General features: G+C 32.4%; 1 protein-coding gene across 1 annotated transcript; it reads right to left on the bottom strand.

Moving 5' to 3' along the window:
• Positions 1-349: 349 nt before the first annotated feature.
• Positions 350-10,503, bottom strand: zfta (zinc finger translocation associated). The gene is made up of 5 exons (XM_073837327.1): positions 10,051-10,503; positions 7,238-7,729; positions 5,588-5,935; positions 5,050-5,493; positions 350-2,108 (listed from the first exon to the last, which is right to left on the bottom strand). Exons 1-5 carry the CDS (start codon positions 10,175-10,177, stop codon positions 1,624-1,626), a joined length of 1,896 nt encoding a protein of 631 aa, XP_073693428.1. The 5' UTR covers positions 10,178-10,503; the 3' UTR covers positions 350-1,623.
• Between the last annotated feature and the right edge of the window lie 231 nt (positions 10,504-10,734).

Here is a 10,734-nt window from a genome sequence, read left to right as displayed (position 1 = left end):
TTATCTTCTAATTTAATTGCACCTTTATGATTAAATTTGATATTCAAACTGACCAAGATTCATGAATGCAAAGATGAACAATGAATAAAACACTCCCTGAGACATGGATCTCACTCAAAGGAAACTGGACTTTACCTAAACAGAAAGTCCATAATATTTTTATTTCAATATAACTTTTTGGTAAACTGAACCACTATTATATAACATTAACATTATAAATTATATATTGTATTTATGTTTCTTTCAAAATGACAAAACCCCATGTCTTAATCTATAATTTGTTCAGAAATGTTAAAATATATTTTTATTTAATATAATATTTTAAAGAACTAGGCTTTCCATGTCGACATTAATTGACTTATTTTATTGATTATTGGTGTTGCAGTAAATTATACAAGAGAAACTCAACAGGAATGATATTTAAATCCAAACTCAAGAAGGGTGTATATACAAGTAATGATTGGATTTTGTTATATGTGTACATAATTTAAAATGTAACTTGATATGTTTAGTCCTAAATGTAACCCTGAGAGTTTGAACCCCAAACCTCATAATCACAAAGAAGATTGTGTGCCATTTTCCATCTCCATAAAAAGATTTGTGGGATGCTTCAAACTGTGAAAGTGCCTCCAAATTGCATTTGGTCAAGACAAATGGCATTATAAGAAGAGGTGAAGTCCTCATGTGATGCCAATGCTGACACATGAGTTTCAGTTCACTCTGTACAGGATTTAAAAGGGAACTGACAACATGACTGTTTGTCATAGACCAGTGCAAAACAGGATATTTGTTAATTACCTGTTTCATGCTGTACACGTCTTAAATAAATGCAACCATGAAATGTTAATGATTAAAGAACATGCATGCATTATCTTCCATTTAATTGCACCTTTATGATTAAATTTGATATTCAAACCTGACCAAGATTAATAAATGCAAAGATGAACAATGAATAAAACACACTCCCTGAGACAAGGATCTCACTCAAAAAAAACTGGACTTTACCTAAACAGAAAGTCCATAAGATTTTTATTTCAATATAACTTTTTTGGTAAACTGAACCAGTATTATATAACATTAACATTATAAATTATATATTATATTTATGCTTTTTTTCAAAATGGCAAAATCAGAGATTTTTTAATCCCATTGTGTTTGCTTAGTAACAGTCCCAAAAACTTGTACTGAGCACCCATTTTAAGAGCTAAAATAAAAAATAATATAGTTCACTGTAATGTGTAATGTCATGCAAAATGTCAAGCATGGGAATCAATAACAGTCTTGCAGGCTACAAAAACAGCAATGAATGTACAAAAGCATTTAAGAGTGCTTATCCACAGAAAAGAAAATTTAACTTCAGCAAAATAAAAAAAAATGAAATGTTTAAATGACATTGGTGACTTCTTGTTTCACTTTCAAAAGTGATTTAAGCATAAATATTCTTTTTAAACTTATCAAACATTTTTTACTCACTTTGTTAGAGACACAAAGTACAATAATTCTCCAACAATATCACATCCTTCCCAAAAAAAAAAAATGCTTTAACCCCGCAGCAAACTTCCTGAGTGAAGGAAAACAAAAAACAGGATGTTGAAAACTCATCCCTAACCCTTTTCTTTCAATTTAAGTGCTCTGGCTCGTAGTGCATTCGGCGTTAACATAAGCATTACCATTAGCATTCTCTTTATGGCCGTGGTTCGAACCCGAAAAACAGTCGTCCGAGTGTAAGTGCGCTGAGATCTGGTTGTAGCAAAGCAGGACCAGCTGCCTCTCTTCTGGGTTGTAGTCCAGCGAGTGAGGGTGCACTTGTAGGATGTGTCTCTTGATGGTGCTGACCTTCAGCGTTGCGAGCGTAGCGCCACACACCATGCAGATCAATCCGTGCTTCCTGCAGTCGTAGTCCATCAAGAAGTCCATCTTCCAGCGGGCCTGGTAATTGCGCCTCTGGTCCTTCCCCGGGTAGTGCCTGTGCCGCCCAGTCGTCTGTGTTGATGGTGTAATATTTGTGCTATTATTGTCTTCTGTTTCACCTCCTTGCTCTGTGGTTTTCACAGGAGACACCTGCGTGTCGCCAGCAGCGTTTGTAGTGACAGGGCCACTTTGTGAGTCTTCAGTGGAAAAAAAAAAAAAAAACAGAGACACATTATTGATTTTAAACAAATTATTTCTCACAGGATCAATTTAATTCAGAAATTGTTACATTTTGACTGAAAAACCATAATAAGCTAATTTACATCACACCAAAAAAAACACTTTTCTTAACCACTTAGCGCTACGCTAAGCAACTAGGCTCAGCTCCTATACACCATAAATATCTTTACATCCTTAAAACAAGATAAATGTACCTGAGAAGCTAAAAAAATCTTTGTTTTTCTTGTTTATTGATATAAAATATGAAGCATAGTCATAGATCAAGTAGAATCTACTGTTAAAGGGCATATTTGGCAGAATCACTGATAGTACCTCAAACATTTAACGTCTCTCACACTTGAAATAATTAACACTGTATAATTCTGAACTACATTTGGCTTTTTACCACTGAAAATGGGTAGGATACTATATGTGGAGCTGCACTGTTTCAAGCCAAAATATCTAAAAATTCCTAAATTCCCTTGTTTGAAGCAAAAACTTACTTAATTTTGACTTGTTTTTTCTGAAAACAAAAAAAATGTTTTACTTGTCTAGAAAATTCTTCTTGACTTAAGAATTTTTAGATATTTGGCTGTAAACAAGACAAAAATATAAGTAAGAAAAGCATTTTTGCAGTGTGAGATATCGATATATCTGGGATTAAACCATGCAGGGCCTTAAAGGAACACTCCAATTTTTTTGGAAATAGGCTCAGTCTCCAACTCCCCCCGAGTTAATAAGTTGAGTTTTACCGTTTTGAAATCCATTCAGCCGTTCTTCTGTTCTGGCGATATCACTTCTAGCATAGCTTAGCACAGATCATTGAATCCTATTAGACCAATAGCATCGTGTTCAAAAATGACCAACGAGTTTCCATATTTGTCCTATTTAAAACTTGACTCTTCTGTAGTTATATCGTGTACTAATACCGGCAGAAAATGTAAAGCTGCGATTTTCTAGGCCGATAAGATTAGGGACTACACTCCCATTCTGGTGTAATAGTCAAGGAAGTTTGCTGCCGTAACATGGACGAAGCAGGCCCAGTGGCGGAATGGGAGTGTAGTTCCTAATCTTATCGGCCTAGAAAATCGCAGCTTTACATTTTCTGCTGGTATTAGTACACGATATAACTACAGAAGAGTCAAGTTTTAAATAGGACAAATATGGAAACTCGTTGGTCATTTTTGTATGCTATTCTATTGGTCTAATAGGATTCAATGATCTATACTAAAAGTGATATCGCCAGAACAGGAGAACGGCTAAATGGATTTCAAAACCGTAAAACTCAACTTATTAACTAAGGGGGAGTTGGAGAATGAGCCTATTTCCAAAAAAAGTGGAGTGTTCCTTTAAAAATGAAGATTCCAAAAGAAAAAGTTCCTTAAGAACCAGAATCTAAAATCATATTAAGATAACTTTAATACTACTTGAGTTACAGGCACACACATTTTGGAAAAATAATATTTATGAGACTCAAACAGGTATGTTTTATGCAATTATTCTGATAGAGGGAAACAATATACAATTCTGATTTCAACATTGTTTCTTTTTCAGACATTGTTCTTTAGATAAAATAAGTATCAGCTGTACACAAAGTGACCAACATTTGGTTTTCAACCACTGAAAATGGGTAACAAGACTGGACATGAAGCCTAATTGAGATTACCATATCTCTGGGACTGAATGATGTAGGGTCTTGAAAATTCTAAAAGATTCAAAGACTCTAAAAGAAAAGTTTATGAAGAACTAGAATCTAAAATCATAGTGTGATATCTTTAATACTTCCTGAGTTATAGGCACTCAAACTTTGGAAAAATAATATTTATGGCACTCAGACTGGTATATTCAGTGCAGTTGTCATGACAAAAGAAATGAGATACATCTCTAGTTTTAACATAATTTGTTCTTCAGACATTCCTTTTTAAAAGAAAATAAGTATTGTATTTTTTCAAACTGACCCACATTTGGTTTTTGACCACTGAAAATGTGTACATTTTAATGATTTACTCCTGGAGCCATATTAAAATTCCAATATCTCTGGAACTAAATCTCGTAGAGCCTTAAAAATAAAGATGCCAAAAGTAAAGTTTATTAAGACCCAATATCTAAAAGGGCTTTCAAATATCTTTAATACTGCTTGAGATCCAGGCATGCAAACTTTGGACAGAAAACCCTGAAAAGTGCTGTTTCCCCATTTTTGAATGGTCACCATTGGCACATAATGCAACAAGGACTGTTAAAGTCAACAGATTTTACTAATATAGCTACCAATCTCTGTGTAAAAATAAGATAATGATGCTGCCATCTTTCTAAAGTCATTTTAACCCCCATGTAACTTGACTCTGAATAGGTAAAAATGGCCATTTTGACCTCCCTCTAAAAAATAGTGGATTATTCAGTAAATATTCATCCATGACATTTATTTTGGCTTTCATCACTATACATGTCCATCGTTACTCAAAATAAATATTAGCAAAATCAAAAATTTAAGCTGGGGAAGTTTTTGAAATTTGGTTGATTTGACACGGAATGACCCACTAGGAAAGAGAAATGTTTAATTTGACTATTTTTAGGTTCTGAAATATAATGTGAAATGTAATATATAATTTAAAGGACATAAATGAACATTTTCATGATCATGTACATCTTGAATACTTTTAAATCCTTAAAACAAGGTAAATTTACCTGATAAGCTAAATAATCTTTCATTTTAAGAGAATCAGTTTTGCTTCTCAGAATTATCTTGTTTTTTAAAAGACAAAATTGATGTTTAAGAACTTTGGTTCTAACTTCTGGCATTTATTTTTTTATATATAATGAGGTTATTTTAGTACGAAATAATTAATATGGCATTTACAATAATGCTAATTTGTTTCTCTCTAAATGTAATGTTGTGTGCCAAGAGTTGTCTATGTTTACCATCCTCTTTTGGTGCAGCCTTTTCGATACTCTCATCCTTTATCCAAGCGCTGACCACAGCATCTCTCTCGCTTCGGCTGAGGCTGCTTGTCTCCGGATGGCACTCCTGGATGTGCTTACGGAAGTTGCTGACCCTCGGCACAGGCAGGTGTTCAGAACACACCATACAGTAACAGAGCGGGTTTTCCGGAGGACCGTACGCCACTAAATAATCCAGGCGGAGACGCCAGGGGCTGCCGTATTTCAGTCTTCTCTTTCTGGGATAATAAGGTAAAGACTGGGATCTCTGACCAGTGTCTGGTGGATTCTCATCTCCTCTTGTGTAGTTCACCAAGTTTCCCTGAATGGGATCCACGTTCAGAGGGATAAACGAAGCTGAACCATCTAAGTTAATTTCTTTGGTATGTTGCTCCGATTTGATTTGAGGTTGTAAAGAGTGGCATTCTGTATGACAAATGAAAAAAAAGAACAGAAATATTAATATTATTTAGCACACAGACTGTTTCTCTGAATTTGTCTGTTTTGTTTTGTCTCTCACCTTCACCGTGCGTCTTAGCCCAGGTCTGCAGGATGGAGTGCTTTTCCTCAGCGCTGTACAGCAGAGAGTTGGGGTGCAGATCCAGCATGTGACTTTTAATGTGATCCAGGTGCAGCGAAGGCAACAGACAGCTGCATACCATGCATACTAGACGGCCCTCCTCTGCTTGGTATTCCATCAGGAACTCCTGGCGGAACCAGGCGTGCAGCGAGTCGTTCAGGTAGCGCTCCATCACCTGAGCTGTGGGGCCTGGGACCTCCTGGACTAAGGAGGCTGGAGGGGATGGCGTGACCCTGCTAATGCTAGATTGGGCCTGAAGTACTGGAGAGATGGAACCACCAGACTTGCCTGGAATGACATGAAAAATTAGCTTTTAAAATAATAATAATAATTTAAAAAAATTAATTGAACTAAATTAAATGTTACAAAGTGAAAAACTCATCTTATTTATAATGTGCCTTTCTCACATTAAAAGCGCTACACTACAATTTAAAAGTAAACATCTCAAGAAGAGATAAAACAATAATAATAATGTAAGTTAATTAAATGTAAAAAAAGATATATATATATATCTTATTTATTTTTTATATCTTCTCTTGTTTTCTTTATATTCAAAGTGCTACAATACAGTATAAAAGTAAACATCTTAAGAAGAGATAAAATAAAAATAATACATTTAAGTTAATTAAACGTTATGAAATTTTAAAAAAATCATACTGTGTTAATTTATATCTTATTTTTTTCTCAAATTCGAAGTGGTACAATACAATATAAAAGTGAGGTAGAGATAAAATAACGGTGTATAAAATTACAATTTAATTTTGTACAATTTAACATACAATATAAAAGTAAGCATCTCAAGAGGAGATAAAAATAACAATAATAAATTTAATAAATTTGTTTTCATTTTCTAAGTGCTATGCAGTATAAAACTAAACATCTCAAGAGGAGATAAAAATAATAATAATACATTGAATAAATTTGTTTTCATTTTCTAAGTGCTACGCAGTATAAAACTAAACATCGCAAGAAGAGATAAAATAATAATAATAAATTTAAGTCAACTAAATGTTATGAAATTAAAAAAAAATCTTATACTTTGTTAATTTGTATCTTATTTTTTTCTCCAATTCAAAGTGCTACAATACAATATAAAAGTGAGATAGAGATCAAATACAAACTGTGTATAAAATTACAGTTTTGAGTTTCAGTTTTCAGAATTGTGACATTATTTTTGAGTTAACACATTTCCCATTAAATTCATCCAGATGTTTCAATATTTTAGTTATCAGTACTTATTATTACAGTAATGAAAACAGTCCTGCCTAGACAAAATTATTTTTAATTAATTAAAAAATAAAAATATTAGCATACATTAAAGAACATTTTACTATGCCATTTTTTACAATTATTTTTAAAATTCTATAAAATTGTTTATAATATTTACATCGCATGAGTCATGATAATTAGGGGTAGGCAAATGTGCTTAATTAAAAATAATGTCATGAAAATAATATTAGATGGCAAAATACAGTCAAACCAAAAATTATTCAGACACCAGATATCATTTTTGATATTTTATACTAGTGGGTGCAGGACACTATAGTTACAAAAAAACACACAGGAGCACAAAGAAATCTAAACACAGACCTGTGGAGTTCCTGTTAACATCCAGAATCTCCTGTGGCTCTGTAGGAACATCTGGATCGGGACATAATGGCACCTGGCTGTTTTCTCGATTCAAGTGACTCTCCCATCCTGACCGTATCACATCTTTATCTGACTCGGTCCACAGCAGGGAGTACGGATGCTTCTGATTGATGTGCCTCTTGATGGTGCTTAACTTTAGGGTTGCCAGTGAACTGCCACACACCATGCAGATCATCCCTTGTCTCTGTGGGTCGAAGTCCATGAGGTACTCGCTGCGCCAGTACTCATGGTAATAGCGCCGGTGGTCTCTGCCGGGTGTGTGCTTTGATGGAGGGGGGTCCTTTGTAGATGGTCCTGGGATGGGAGACAGAAGGAAAGGAGCGTCTGCGCTCTCAGAGACACACCAGTAACTGGTGCCTGGGGAGCACACAGATGTGACAGGAACATCCTGGCTGTCATGAGATGTGAGACCATTGGTCACGTCCTCTTGACCTGTGGAGGAGACAAAACGAGTTTTATTGATGAAGTGTAAGGTAATAGCAAATTTGATCATGGGAAAATATGACTCTGTTTTCAATTGAAGCAGAAATAATAATCGAGATAAATATCAAATGATGGTGAAAATGTATTTCTGCCAGTCCCTTTTGAGCATAAATGTTTTAAAAATAATCTGTATAGGGTATAGTCAGAATATACCATATGTACATGTTATACTGGACAAAAATGATTAATTTATTATTATTATTACTTAAATAGGACTGATAGCCTAAAGGTAATTTTCAAGTATAGTAACTGATGGGAAACTACAAAGTAACTTTACACAAAAATATAAAAAAATATTTTGTATTTTGGTATTTTGTGATATTTAAATTATTTTATTTTTATTTCATATATATATATATATATATATATATATATATATATATATATATAAATATTAATGTCAAATTTGTGCATAAACCTACAATTAATCTGTCAGATAGATTAAAATTTAGTCTAAAAATTGAAATATAGTCTAAATATAGAAATATTAAAACTAAAATTATTTCAGAAAAAATATATATTAAATATATATCAACATGATTTAAATGAATTTTAAATAAGTTTTTAATGATTTTTTTTTTTTTTAAATGACTGGTGAACATTAAATAAATATTAAAGTCAAATTTGTGCATAAACCTACAAATAATCTGTCAGATAGATTAAAATTCAGTCTCAAAATGTAAAATATTTAAATGATTTTTCATTTCAGATTTTTTGTATTAATTATTAAATGGATTCTAAATGATTTTTTAATGAACTGTAGTAATTATTTTGTATTTCAGAGAAATAAAAAATAATATTTTCAGAAAAAAGACCTACAAAGAATCTGTCTGATTAAAATTCAGTATCAAAATTTTAAATATTCAAATTATTTTTCATTTCAGAAAAGAAAATGCAAATAATAATTTAGCATTATTTCAATTAATTTGATTAATTATTAAATGAATTTTTAATATTTTTTAAATTATTTTGTATTTCAGAAAATTAAAAAAAAAATAATAATAATGACTGGTGAATATTAAATAAATATTAAAGTCAGAGACCTACAACTAATCTGTCCGTTTAAAATTCAGTCTCAAAATTTGAAATAATCAAATGATTTTTTTAAATGGATTTCAAAAGATTTTTTTAAATGAATTGTAGTAATTATTTTGTATTTCAGAAAAATAATAATAATGGCTAGTGAATATTAAATAAATATTAAAGTCAAATTAAAGTCATTTCAGAAAAAAATATATACGCAAATAACAATTTAGCACGATTTAAATGAATGAATGTATTATTAAATTAATTTTAAATTATTTTTTAAATGAAATGTTTTTTTTGTAATTCAGAAAAAAAAATAACTAGTAAATATTAAATAAATATCAAATTCTAATTTGTGCATAAACCTACAAATAATCTGTCAGATGCACAGATTATTCAAAGACAAATTCAGTCTCAAAATGTGAAATATTCAAACTATTTTTCAGTTTAAAAAAATATTAACACAAATAATAATACTTTAGCATGATTTACATGAATTTTATTAATTATTAAATTTTTAATTAATTTTATGAATTATTTTGTATTTCAATAAAAATAAAAAATAATTACAATGACTGGTGAATATTAAATAAATACTAAAGTCAGATTTGTGCATAAACCTACAAATAATCTGTCAGATTAAAATTCAGTCTCAAAATTTAAAATATTCAAATTATTTTTCATTTCAGAAAAAAAATTCATGCAAATACTAATTTAGTATGATTTAAATGAATTGTATTAATTATTTAATTAATTATTTAATTAATTTTAATAATTATTTTGTATTTCAGAAAAAAAAATTATAATAATGACTGGTGAATAATAAATAAATAATAAAGTCAAATTTGTGCATAAACCTATACATAATCTGTCCAATAGATTAAAATTCAGTGTCAAAATGTTAAATATTCAAATGATTTTTCATTTCAGAAAAAACTATTAACGCAAATAAAAATTTAGCACGATTGAAATGAATTTCAAAGTGACAGTGTGTTATTTCCGCAGGTCCATTTTTAGCACTAGAAGGGGGCGGCGGCATGGTGCGGTACCGCCGTATTTCCGCAAGGTGGTGACAGCGCATCGCGTATACATATGCAGCATGGTTCTTTTGCCTTTGTTTATAGTGGAGCCCGAAAGATTAGGGGCCATGCCGCTGCGTGCTATTGTTCGTCACGGGTTTTAACGCTTCCAAAAGAGAGCCATCGATCTAACAGTCAAAGTTAAATGCCTAACACAGCATTTACCTGCTGAGAGGTCCCCCAAGTGTCCTCGCTGCGGTGTCGCCTCCTCTTCCTCAGCTTTTATTATTAATGAGCGCGATTCTGTCTGCTCAGCTTTGTGCACCGACTCTTTGGACACCGCTTCATCCATACCTGTGTTACGTTATTTTAACGTACAGGATTCGCACCTTTTGTACGTAGAAATGTCACAACCGGAGGATTTCGTAGATGCATTCGTCGGGTGGTTGACTAAATATCTGAAACACGCACTCACCCATTACAGTGTGTGCAGTGTCTGTCTCTGCACTGAAGCCTCACCGCTGTTTGCTTTTTGCTTTAACTAAACTTAACTTTACCTGACGATACAAGACGCATTTAAATCGAAGCTGGAGTACAGATCTGTCAAATGCTCGGTGACTTTAAGCGGTCTCCTGTTTGTATTTAGATGTTCTGCTTGTCTTCAGGGTGGAGAGCCGAGCTAGGGGCCCCTGGGGCTCCTTTAGGGGCTCCTGGGTAAATTTAAAGAGACAGTAGCGCCTGTGATGTAGTGACGGGTGCACCATGGGGCCCATCGTAAATGTTTTATTTTAGATTTTACATAAAATCGCAACCGATATTATGATTTTTGTGCATACGTTTTAATATTTAATTAATCTGTAAGTTACAAAATAGGATTAAATATATTTTATTTTCTAATTTTGCATGGTA

This window comes from Garra rufa, chromosome 3, assembly GCF_049309525.1.
Source record: "Garra rufa chromosome 3, GarRuf1.0, whole genome shotgun sequence".
Taxonomy (NCBI): domain Eukaryota; kingdom Metazoa; phylum Chordata; class Actinopteri; order Cypriniformes; family Cyprinidae; genus Garra; species Garra rufa.
Note: the sequence above shows the minus strand (reverse complement) of the source record. Positions and strands in the feature narration are given on the sequence as shown.